Source organism: Zalophus californianus, chromosome 7, assembly GCF_009762305.2.
Source record: "Zalophus californianus isolate mZalCal1 chromosome 7, mZalCal1.pri.v2, whole genome shotgun sequence".
In the NCBI taxonomy this organism is placed as follows: Eukaryota; Metazoa; Chordata; class Mammalia; order Carnivora; family Otariidae; genus Zalophus; species Zalophus californianus.
Window position 1 is genome coordinate 95,250,598 of NC_045601.1, and position 13,059 is coordinate 95,263,656.

General features: G+C 36.9%; 1 protein-coding gene across 26 annotated transcripts in view; it reads left to right on the forward strand.

Annotated features, from left to right (window-relative positions):
- Positions 1 to 13,059, forward strand: part of DST (dystonin) — a 486,661-nt gene that overhangs the window by 427,843 nt on the left and 45,759 nt on the right. For all 26 annotated transcript variants that reach the window (XM_027601381.2, XM_027601378.2, XM_027601372.2 and 23 more), the window contains 8 exons: positions 1,839 to 2,042; positions 3,178 to 3,409; positions 4,268 to 4,494; positions 5,966 to 6,088; positions 6,219 to 6,320; positions 8,362 to 8,463; positions 10,610 to 10,783; positions 11,126 to 11,281. In XM_027601381.2, the coding sequence (XP_027457182.2) occupies positions 1,839 to 2,042; positions 3,178 to 3,409; positions 4,268 to 4,494; positions 5,966 to 6,088; positions 6,219 to 6,320; positions 8,362 to 8,463; positions 10,610 to 10,783; positions 11,126 to 11,281 (1,320 nt within the window). The remainder of the gene's footprint in view (positions 1 to 1,838; positions 2,043 to 3,177; positions 3,410 to 4,267; positions 4,495 to 5,965; positions 6,089 to 6,218; positions 6,321 to 8,361; positions 8,464 to 10,609; positions 10,784 to 11,125; positions 11,282 to 13,059) is intronic.

Genomic DNA, 13,059 nt, shown 5'->3' on the forward strand with positions numbered 1-13,059 from the left:
TGTAGTACTACTAGACATCTAAAAAAGGAATAGTCTAAAAATGGGTCATCTCAGTACATCCCAAACTAAGGTACGTCCCATGGTGGTGCTGCACAAATGAGATCTACCTAGATGCTAGGCAACTCAGGAAATGTCAGCAGAGGTCTCTCATTTTATCTGATAGTCTCTTGATAACTCAAAGTGTAAGCTGGTTTTACAACCATGCCTTGTAGAGTATTGAAACCAGAACATGTGTACACATTCTTTTTTGTGAGATTGTCTATTAGCTGATACTACAATTACTATCTCCATTCTGTAAGGTAGCATGAATATATGATCTAATAATATGAAACAAAAATAAGAACATCTCAGTCTGGACCCCTCAGGAGATCCTAGATCCTAGACATGACCCTCCCATGTTCTTATGTGCAGCAGGTTATATTTGGACCACCCCGTTCTTTTATTTTCATTGAATTTATGTTTATTTACCTCTTTTTCAAGAGTTTTGAAACTACCTTCAGAAAAACTTCAAAAATGGTATTGGGGATTGTTGATGACGTAATGTACCAACTTCCTTAACGGTTTTCAAAATAATTTATATGACTGATTTTAGTGAGTACTTTAAATATAAATCTAGAGCTGTGTAGCCATCTTGGTGATTGTTCTTGATGAATCATAGAAATGAAACTATTTGCAGGAGAAGATTGGTAGCTTTTCTCTAGACTATCTTTCCTGAATATAATTTCTCTCAGAGAAATTTTTGTTGGGGGCTGGGTAGCAAAATTGGAGACATACCCTCTGGTCAGGGCAAGGAAATTCTGATTAAGGAACCTAATCACTAATGTGGTACAAATGGAAGGCTCCTTAGTTCTACAGGGAGGCTAGCCTCAGGGAAATCTGGAAGCAAAGATGGATGTGGCTTTGGATTTGGCCCATGAAAAACTGCTCAGTGGAGGCCCTGGGTTCCATGAAGTGTAGATTTGTCTCCCTAGAAGGACTGGGGCTCCACCTGGATTATACATACACTCATTAGTATAAATATCATTATATCTCTTGATTAGATGACATCATGCAAAATATGTCATATAGTTTTCTTTAAATGCACTTTACAAATAATACTCAGTGTATAGCTGTGTCAATCAGTCTGATAGATTGATTACCCTGTAGTCTTTAACATTTTAAAATAAAATAAATACAGATAGATTCATTCATATGTATATATCATACATGTCATATATGTATATAGAATAGATTTATACTTAGGTATATATAATGTAATACATATGTACACATCTTGTATTGGTTTAAATATATATAATTACAATACGTTGTGGGTTTATATCCCCTTAACTTAGCTTTAGGTATAGTTTTTTTTCTCTCTGCATTATGTCTACCCTCTGCTGAGCTTCTTTCCTTTTCCTTCCTTCTCTTTCTTCCTTCCTCCATTTTAAATTTTTGCATACATCCTGAGTATACAGAAAGAGACACCAAGAGTTATAGCTTGGTCTCTATAGGTTGGGGATATAGTGATTTCATAATTCTTTTATGTGATATGACCCTTGTCCAAGTGTACCGCTCTTGATGGGAAATGCATAACGAACCGCGATTCATTATTTCACTCAACCAGCATTTTTGTGTCTTACCCTTAGAGAGACTTTGACATGACCAGACTGTTGTTTATTCTTTCTGTCAGGGCCAGCTCTTGCTGGCAAAGAGCAGTATGGGCCATCCTATGGTAAATGCCTTGTGATGGGGAGGGTGTTTGGAGTTTCTTGCCAGCTGGATGCACTGGGCATGTAGACAGCTGTATTGTGGAGGTGTGACCCCGAGATACTGAGAAGCTGTTTGGTTTGTTATAGCAACTGCGAGAGTTGATAGCCGAACACAAGCCTCATATAGATAAGATGAACAAAACTGGGCCACAGTTACTGGAATTGAGCCCAGGCGAAGGCTTTTCTATCCAAGAGAAGTACGTGGCAGCTGACACCCTTTACAGTCAAATTAAAGAGGATGTCAAAAAGCGAGCCGTGGCGTTGGATGAAGCTATTTCTCAGTCTACTCAGGTAATCATTTGCACCAGAAAGATGATTGAGCTCTTCCGAACAGAAGAGCATGGAAACACGTTTTCTTGGATCTCCTGATTAAATTTCAACCAAAATTACTTCACTACGTTAAATCTGAGTATGGATTTTTGGCCTCTCAGAGTGGTATTTGGCTGGTCCAGTCCTTGTATTTCTCTGTCTGCTTGTAGATACAATACAAAATAATTTTCAGTGACTTAAGAAACATACAGTGGTCATCACTGTCCAAATATTTAAGTAAGTGTCCATCCAGAGTAGAAAAGAATATTTGCCTTTGCGAGAGATAGAAGAAACTGTTATTATCATTATTAATGAGACACTCCCAAGAGGGCAATAAGAAGAAAGACTGCGTGGACTGAGTAAGAAGGAAAAAATATAAAGTTGGAAATTGATGTTTTTCTTTTTCGAAAATACTTTTTTTCAAGATGTTATAAATTTGAAATTACCTACAGGTTTTCCATTTTCAAAGTTGAGCTTTAATCATTAGATACACTGACATTAGAGTGGTCCATTTTCTGGAATCCTGAGTGGTGATTCCTTTAATATTGAGGATAGCGTAGAACCTGTGCCTGAGCGAGTTTTTATAACTTGCTTTATTGTCTGTGGTACCTTCCAGACAAAACTTTAAAATGCTTTCGTGAATCTGATTATGTGTTTGACCATGAATGAAATTCAGACTTCTGTTACAGTGTCAGGGAGGCTTTTGTTTTTGTTTCATTTTTTAACATTTTCCAGTTCAGGAAATGTATAACTTAAGTTCTTATCAAAAATGCTCTTGAGTCTTACACTTAATAATACTACTTTTTAGGATACCAAAGTAATGAGTAAAAAGAAAACAGTTTTGATAGAAAAACACACAGATTTTTGGACTTAATTTTTAAAATTCATTTGAATTGTGATAAAATGAAGCAATGGATAAGATGCTGATATCAGGTAGTCCATTTATATATTAACCTATACTGTTTCTGACAAATACACTCAATTGGGTAGATATATTAACAGAGGATCGAAGATTTAATTCTTGATTGGGAAATTAGATGTTTTTTTTTTCATTTAAATTTCACTTTTGATATCACAGGTCTTTTCCCCATAAATTATCCCTTTGATATACTTCTAGTTCCATGACAAGATAGACCAGATCCTTGAGAGCCTGGAACGCATCGTGGAGCGTTTGAGGCAGCCACCTTCGATCTCAGCTGAGGTGGAAAAGATTAAGGAGCAGATCAGTGAGAATAAGAACGTGTCAGTAGACATGGAGAAGCTACAGCCATTGTATGAAACTCTTAAAAAGCGCGGAGAGGAAATGATCGCAAGATCTGAGGGCACTGACAAAGACATATCTGCCAAAGGTAATAATTCCAGAATAAGGAAACAATAGAGCTTTACTTTTAAAATAATTCTAAATGTTCATGCTGTTTACTGACAGTCTAATTGCATAATAAAGTGCCAGATTTTAGAAAAGGTATTACCAGTGGGGTTGAAGGGCTATGTACATAAATCCCTCATTAATGTTTTCCTGTGTTTGTGGAATCGGTTACATACATAACGTGACATTATGCAAAAGCCATGTGTTCTCTGGGACTTTTAAACCAGATGTTTAAAAGATGATGCTAATAACACCAAACCTAGGGTTTTTTTTCCTTATTACTAATCATACACTACTTTACATAATGGGTACCCCAGAATGGGTGTTCCCATAGCCACAGAAATGGCAACCATGACCTTAGCCAGCCATCTTAAAGATAGGAGCTGGGCGGTCCAAAGGAAAAGCACACACATAGATTAGTGGAAGTTTATGATAAGAAACAAGCCCAAAATACATATCCTACATTGTTAAATTCCTAGAACTGGACAGACATTGTTATTCTTGACTTGGAGAGCTTATGTGGTTATGTCATTTTCTTTGGAATTAAGGTCAGCCTTGGTAAACTTGAAACTTAGGTCTACACTGAGCTTACTTGCCTTTGAGCGTCTACTTTTGTCAAAAAGAGCCTTGGTTCAGGAGGAGTAGGGTAGCCTGAGGTCTTGCCTTTGGAATATGCTGGGTTGGGCCTAGCGATACCCAGTAGACTGGGGTCAACCAAAATTAGATCCAGTTTTAGATACTTAGCAGATTGAATCACTGTTCTTATGTGAACTGAAACATTTGGCTTTGTTGCTTAAATGGCACTAACATACTGCCTTTTTGATACTATTTTGTGTCATAGCTGTTCAGGATAAGCTTGACCAAATGGTTTTCATTTGGGAGAATATACACACACTGGTGGAAGAAAGGGAAGCCAAACTACTGGATGTAATGGAATTAGCAGAAAAGTTCTGGTGTGATCACATGTCGTTGGTAGTAACCACTAAAGATACACAAGATTTCATCCGGGATCTAGAGGATCCTGGAATTGATCCCTCAGTAGTAAAACAGCAGCAAGAAGCAGCAGAGGTAAGCAGAAAATCTCCTTTAAAGTTAAAAAAAAAAAAAAAAAGTTGTGGTGTAATGAAACCTGGGTTCCTTTGGTAAATATTCAGAATTGCTCTATTAATATTTATATTTCATTCTGAAAGTGGAATGCCTGGTGATGTTGTAGGAGATAGGTTATACCCCAAAATTTCACTTAGTACGTATTTTAAAAGTTTCTACTCATCCCACTGCTTCTGCCTTATTTCAGGGCCTTGTTAGCTCCATTTTTGGCTTCTGAAGTCATCCAGAGTGGTAGCCCTACCTGCAGAGTCTCTTTCCTTCCCAGGCCTCCAGCCTTGCCATCAGTCTTCTCTTCAGATCTGATCTCACTGTATCGCTGCTTCAAACCCCTCAGAGGCATCCACCGCCTACTGTATCGAATCCAAACTCCCTCCAACAGTGGATGGGCCTCTCATAGCCTAGCATAGGCCAGCCTGTGTCTCCAAAGCCGTTTTGTCCTGAGGCTGCTTTATTAGAAAGTGGCTCCCCCAGCACTGCGGTGTGCTATTTCTAGTCTCTGTACCTTTGCACATTAGTTGCCTTGAGTGGAATGGCCCTATCTACTTTTATTTGTACCCCCAATGCCTAGTTTAGGGCTTGGTTTATGCTTATTAAGTGTTTCTCGAGTGAATGAATATATTCAGCCACAAAGGTAAAAGCAAAAGTAGAACACTGCATTCCCCCCCCTTTTTTTTGTAGTTTACAAGTCCTAAGGAAATGACATAAAATTTAATCCAGAGCTAGATTATCCTAAATCTACTAACAAGTATGCTAATTTGTATGCAGTTTTCAAACTCGTATTTTACTTACATCTGTTTTGTTGTTATTTTATTCTTTATGATCTACTCTTTGCAACTTTCAAATATACAACATAGTAGTATTACCTACAGTCACCATGCTTGTACATTATATTCTCATGACTTCTTTTTTAATAACTGGAACTTTGTACCTTTTTACCTTTTCACCCCCTTTGCCCATTTCTCCTTCCCCCATCCCCTGACTCCAGCAACCACCAATCTGTTCTCTGTATCTGGTTTTGTTGTGTGGGGAGCGGGTAGGGTTTTTTTAGATTTTTTTTTCAGACCACTTAACCTCTATTTTAAATGAATATTGCCAAACTGTTCTGTTTGGAACAAAAAGTATATTTCTACACTTTTCATTGTTACTAATATTTAAAGGAGCTTGTTCTGGTATTTGTTACATAGAATTAATTCTTTAAATATTGTTTTCATAATAAACATTTGATGTCTGTTACAAAGGATGCTGTTTTTTTCTTTAAAATATTTCTTCTTATTGAAAAAATTTAATGCAGAAGCTTGGAAAAGAGAAAGAAGAAGAAAATTGATCTTAATCCCACCTCCTAGAAATAACTCTAATTAATGTCTTTGTGTACGTCTTTTTAGTTCCAGTGTGTTTTTGCTTAGAACTCTAAGGCTGTTATTTCTTATTGTAGGCCATAAAGGAAGAAATAGATGGACTACAGGAAGAGCTGGATATAGTTATTAACCTGGGTTCCGAACTCATTGCTGCATGTGGGGAACCCGATAAACCCATTGTCAAGAAGAGTATAGATGAGGTGCGGCTAGCATATTTCCTTCTCTCACTAGAACGCATTTTTAAAGAGATCTTGTTTAACTAAAGCATATTTGATAGTAGTTGAGAACTTAACAGATGACACTAAAAGAGTTCTAATATTTATGTTGTAGTTAAATTCAGCCTGGGATTCTCTAAATAAGGCTTGGAAAGACCGGGTGGACAAACTGGAGGAGGCGATGCAGGCTGCCGTCCAGTACCAGGATGGACTGCAGGTAACGGGGTCACGGCGGGGCTGCTGGTGGGGAGGAAGCATGTGACCGAGGGCTGCAGATGCTCACATGGGCACCGCCCCAGGGCTGCGAGTGTGTGTGCAACTGCCTCGCCTACTTTGTTTCGTGTTTTGCCTTCTAGAAGGTAATTTCTCGAGATCTGTGTAGATCTATAGAGACATCTAAGTACATTTTTATGCACATGGTGAAATTTACTTTGAAAAGAAAAATTTTAATGTTTAACCAGACAGTGAGATGGAACCGAATCGGAGTTCTGTTCTAAAGTTGAGTGGAGTAAGATGAAAGGAGTAAACACTATCTAAAAATACCATGAAGTTTAAAGTCCGAAGTAAAGAAATTTGATTTGAAGCCAGTGTTCCCCGTGAACTAAAATAGATTTCTGTTTTATTAGGTCATAATCTGTTGTGTAAAATGTAAAATGTTATTCTTCCTTTCCATATACATAATTCCTTTTCATCGTTGTTTTTCACAGCCCTTAAGGGTTCTCATTCTGTTTATTAACCATTTTTTAAGTTTCTTTCTTTCTTTTTTTTTTTTAATAAAGAATCGTCTTGTCAGATGAGGCCAACTCAGGGACATTTCTCTCCCTACCTTCTTCAGCCTTATTCCATTTCCTAACAGGCAGGCCAACGTTGACTCTGTCAATCCTCCTACTGTATGGAAAAAGCCCTTCTGAGTATTTCCATAACACCAAGTGAATATTATTTTTAAAGCTCAGATGAGAACATCTTTTCCTTTTTATTATGCCATTCCTTTTCTATATTTGTAAAAATAAATATCACAAGCTAGGCTTTATGCCAGCTGAAAGTGTTTTGAACTTTGGAAATATATGAAAAAATTAACTACAAATAATATCTTATATAACATTCCTCCTTCCCCCACTTTTTAACCAGAGAGATAATTTACTGGTTAGGTTTCAATGGCCAGTAACTAATCAGGCTCCAGCCCTCAGTTTGTGAGACCAGGTCATAATTTTCCCGTACTGTTGGTAAATGACTGAGTTGTGCCCTCTCCATGGCTAGAGGTGGCGCTGCCACCATTTGCAGCCTTTTGGCCTCAGGAGCCATTAGCCATCGAGGTCACTGGCTAGGTGCCAGGACTCACACTCTTCTTACGCCTGCAAGAAAAACAAGGCCCGCTACAGGTTAGTAGCCTCACCTGTAGGGAGGAAGGGCCACTTGATTTGTTAAATAGCTGGGGCTAGCTAGAACTAGATGTTAAAGATCCAGAAGCTTTAGACGTTTCGGTTTGATTGTAAAGTAAAATGAATTTTATTTCCTGGGTTGCTGCTTAAATTCTTGGGTTTATTAATGATAACTAAAAATACCAGGTAGTTTCCAAGATTCTTCCTCCCCCTATATGGTCTGGCAATTTCATGAAAGTCCATTATAATTTTGTGTATTCAGTATCTGAAGGAAATGTGAGTTGTGCCTTTCTTAAAATGTTTGTATTACCTAACAAGAACAGGAAAAAGAGATCCTGTAGTCTGTGTTGTAATTCAGAATAATGGTCATAATATTAATCTTTGGAGGTGCAGGATTTTAATGCCTAATCTAAATAATATGTAAGGCTTTAGTTGGGCCAAATATTTTGCTCAAGTGCTAAACAATAAACTTCTTGCTTATTTGAATAAGCAGATGGATTTGAGTCTTTTTCTTTCAATATATTTACATAATCGGCCTCTTAGACATAAGAAAGCATGGAGAATTATGTTTCATGTGTCAGAATTTCTAAAACTTTTTTTCAAGTGCACATTTTTGAAAGTTCTTAGTATTCTAAGATTCTATTCAGAAAAAAATTTCCTTTGCAAACGTGGACACAGAATTGGAGGTTATATCTATTGCATATTTGGGACAATTTTTTCAGCATATTGTTGCTTTTATTTAGGTGAACCATCTTAATTTGTAAAATAGGCTCATTCCTTAATACTTGTATAGATTTATGATTGTACTTTTCTGTAACACTTGGGATGTTACAACAATTTCAGATGTACTAATAGCTCATGGACTAATGTGTTTTTCAGGCCATATTTGACTGGGTAGATATTGCGGGTGGTAAATTAGCTTCAATGTCACCAATTGGAACAGATCTTGAAACTGTCAAGCAGCAGATTGAAGAGCTAAAGGTACGCATGGGCTTCATTAATTTCAAAGACTGCATTTTATGTTCTTTATTCAGAGGATTCTCTACACAAATTTATTTTACATAATTGAAGTATTAACATTTTGATTGTGAAACTGGTTTAATATGGTGCTTGTACATAATGAGCAGCATGTAAGTGCTCATTAAATGATATAAAATACTAGTCTTCTTCTTAAGTGAGTCCCTGTTCATTATAAAAAAGTCAGAAAATACAAATAAGCAAAAAGGTGGCTTTTTTAAAGCCACTCAAAATGTTATGTACCCAGAGGCAACTACTCTTAAGATTTGGTTTATAGCCTTTCAGATATCCTCCTGTTGGGAGTGCAATGAGGAGGGGGAGGGGCTGGTGGGGTGTGAGGGGGTGTTTTATACATATGTACCTCATACTATAGGGATTTTCATAACTTCGTTATTCAGTAGTGTTTCCTTGCACTCAGCACACATATAGCAACATTTTTGTTTTCTTCAGTGGGTCAGGGTAGTCCATTTAGTCTAACAGGCTAAAGAAACATCCGTGGTATAATAGTGTTTCCCAAAATGTTTGTTTTGTAAAAATGTTTGTTGTTTTTCATCTGCTTTCCTCTGTAATTTTTGCTTTTGTGGTTCTTGATCTCCAGCTGTGAAAATGGCTGGACTGTTTCCTCTTTGAATTCCTCTGTGCTGCTGATGATTTATCCAAGTGGGATCAGCTGTTTCCTTCCTAATTTCAAGTTTCCATGCACAGAGACATCACACCATTTTCGACGAACTCTTCCTAGATTTTTGTATACAATTATTACCTGGCTTTAAAATGGTAGCCTTTTCATCTCTAAGTACAATTTAGAGTATTTCATTTAGAAATTATTATGGTTACCATCATTAGACTGCGATTTTTTTTTCTTTAACTTTATGTGGTCATGTAGTAAACACATGATATACTTTAATATGTACCTTCACAGCTGTGCAGTTTTGGATGTTTACATATACCTCAGTAGTTTCCATACAGCAGGCTGCTTAAGAGTGCTTTCTCTGAAATTAGAGTGTCTGACATTACATCCCAGTGCATCCACTCACTTAGCCAAACACCCTTGCGACAGTTATCTAACTGGTCTCACTTTTATGTCCTTAGCTTAAATTGAGAATAAAATTATTTTCTTTATAGGTTTAGTGAAAACAAAGCAAGTATTCACGATACCTTAGTATTTTTTAATTATCATTTTTATGTTTGAAAAAAATTAAGGGACTGTTTAGCCATTAATGACTTATTATTTAATGATTTACTATTACAGATTAAAAATAAATATTTTATGAAAGGACAGTTTCCTACTACAAGCAACCATTTGCTAACCTGTGTTGGTTGGCAAAGCTGAGATTATTAAATACATGTTTAGTGAGCGCTGGGAGAAAAAACTAATGTTATTCTGAGTAAGCAGTGGGTGAGGCATAGGAATAACTAACTATTAACACAGCACAGCTATGGAAAACATAAAATGTTCAGTGGATACAAGATGTATGTTTTTGAGCAGGCAGTGTTAATCTGGGTTTCTTAGAGACATATTTGGGGAGTTTCATATATGTCAGTGTATTTTTTATTTTATTTTCTATAATTTCAAAGCTCACATATTGAATATATATAGATACTGGAATAAAGCTAGACTTGAAATTTCTTACTTTGTTTTACTGTAGAGAACAAAAGTGTGAACTATCAAAATTATAAATAGAAGTATCTTTCCTGGGGCTCCTGGGTGGCTCATTCATTTTAAGCATCTGCCTTCGGCTCAGATCGTGATCCCGGGGCCCTGGGATCAAGCCCCACATTGGGCTCCCCGCTTGGCAGGGAGACTGCTTCTCCCTCTCCCACTCCCCCTGCTTGTGTTCTCTCTCTAGCTGTCTCTCTCTCTCTCTCTGTCAAATAAATAAATAAAATCTTAAAAAATATACATCTTTCCATCATAAAATATTGAATAAAGAAAAAAGATTTCCCTCATCTTTTTTTACTTATAATTCTTTTGTGTTAGATTTTTATTCCTCTTCACCTTCCTGACTATAAGAAGTACGAATTAGAATAAATATTGAATCCATAGAATTTTTGTTTAAAGTTCTGATTTAGAACAAATTTTCCCTGTATATCTCTTTTTAAAAAAAAATAGCAATTTAAGTCAGAGGCCTACCAACAGCAGATAGAAATGGAGAGACTGAACCATCAAGCAGAGCTTTTGCTGAAGAAAGTAACAGAAGAGAGTGACAAGCACACTGTTCAAGACCCGTTAATGGAGCTGAAATTGATATGGGATAGTCTGGATGAAAGAATTATCAACAGACAGGTAAACACTGACACTTTCATTAAGAAGTTAGAAAAGTTCAAGTTCATATATTAAGGTAAAATCATTATTGAAAGAGAAAATTAGGTGATTAGATACATAAACTTTTGAAGCCCCTAAATTCTTATTTTATTAGAATTCTTCCTGCGTCTCGAAACATGCCATTTTTAACCACAAGGAATTTCAAGCTTAAAATGTAGGATATGATGATTGGGCTTCATCAGATATACTTGCAGAGTTATATAGCATGCAACAATTGATTTTTTTGCCTTTGTTAGTTTTATAAATGTGTCATTCATTATATCGAATTCATATGGATTTTCTTCCTCTCTACTTTTTTTGTAGCATAAGCTGGAGGGGGCTCTGTTAGCCCTGGGCCAGTTCCAGCACGCCCTGGATGAGCTGCTGACGTGGCTGACGCACACCGAGGGCCTGCTCAGTGAGCAGAAACCTGTGGGAGGAGACCCTAAGGCCATTGAAATTGAACTTGCCAAGCATCATGTATGTAGCTGTTCTTGTGTATCGTGTTTCTCTATGCATTTATAGTGCCATCAGATTGTTTTCTGGTAGGTTTCCTCTTGATGCATTTTTCAAGTTTATGATTACAGCACAGTTCCACATTTGACGTTTGTCACTCATGGTCAAACTATTTAAAACACCCTTTCTAAAGATTATAATAAAAATTTTTTCTCCATTGTCCAAGGCAGTTGTCAAGAATAGCAAGGGTGGTAAACTTCTGGCGAAGTTTTAAGGCTGCATGGAAAACATTGGTTTAAATCCCTGATTATCCCTGTCACTGGATTGACACAGCCTAGTTTTAAAAAGTTGTTGGGGAAAGCCTGCAAGGCTCGAAATGTTCCACTGCAGGCAGTGTGTGTGTTTTTCCTCTGGTCACCTTTATCCGAGTATCCCACCTGCTGCTCATGTGGCACGTCGCACATCTTTTCTGTTTGCCTGTACGTCTCTCACTGTGTGGGAGTTTGCTCTGCAGTCTCTCTGTCTCTCTTACTTCCCACTGGCTTCCTGTGTCTTTAGTCCTTTTCTTTCTGAACCAGTCTTTAACAATATTTATTATGTTTACAAGGGTTTTTATATGTCCTGTACTTGATTTAAAGGTTTAAATTAAAAATTTTAATCTTGAGATACATGCAAAACAACTTTATATTGTTGTCATCTTTGTGGCATTTGGTTGAGAGTTCTTAATAGAAAATTCCTATCTCTGCACAGCCTGAAGGGTTTAGGGAGCAGGAAAGCAAGGTGGGCCCCAAACTGATAGCAGGAGGCATCATCCGGGCTTTAGATGATCTCCAGCCTAGGTCACCAGAGCAGACCTCACAGGGGTTGAGAGCTGAGCTCTAGCTTATTACAATAAAGTTCATTTGCCCAGAAAAATAAATCCTGAAACCCAGTTGTTAGAATCTTTGTGCAAACGACCGAAGCCATTGACTTGGCCAGGAAAAGTGAGATAAATACATTTTTTTCAGAGAAAAAAAATGAAAAGAAAATTCTCTATCTCTTAAGTCAGTAGGCTTAAAGAATAAAAGGTTATGCTCAGTAGAATTTATCCTGACAGTCAACAGTCTATCATAGAACTTCAAGATTCACATTAACAGAGGCATCTTATCTAAGTTTAGGTCCTAAATTCTGACCTTATATAAGTTTTCCTTGATTATCAAACACTAAATGTTTAATAATTTTACATATTTATTATCATATTAAAATAAATGGTTTTTGGCACTTTACCATCAGGATAAATAGTTTTTTAGTATTCTTGGTTTAGTTTTTCTTCTTTCATACTTTTCCCTGTAGTAACTGTACTCTAATTTAAATTTCTCTCCTGCTTGGGGCACCTGGGTAGCTCAGTTGTTTAGGCGTCAACTCTTGGTTTCGGCTCAGGTCATGATCCTGGGGTGCTGGGATAGAGCCCTGTGTCAGGGCTCTGTGCTCAGCAGGGAGCCTGCTTCTCCCTCTGTCTCTGCCCCTTCCGTGCTCACACACTCTCTCTATCACTCTAAAATAAATAAATCTTTAAAAAAAGTTTTCTCTCTGAAGAGTCTGTATGGTCATATATTGTCTATATATATATATAGTCATTGCCCAACCTTATCTGATTAGGCAATTAGGACTTATTTTGTATCATTAATATTTTTTTATTAATGTCTGTCTTATGCTTTTGTAAGAGCAGTAATGACTAGTCAGACTGTCTCTGCATGAAAAGATGTTTATTCCCATAGTGTGAGTTGATATAGCATTTACATTTTCATAAACTTAGCAGTTGT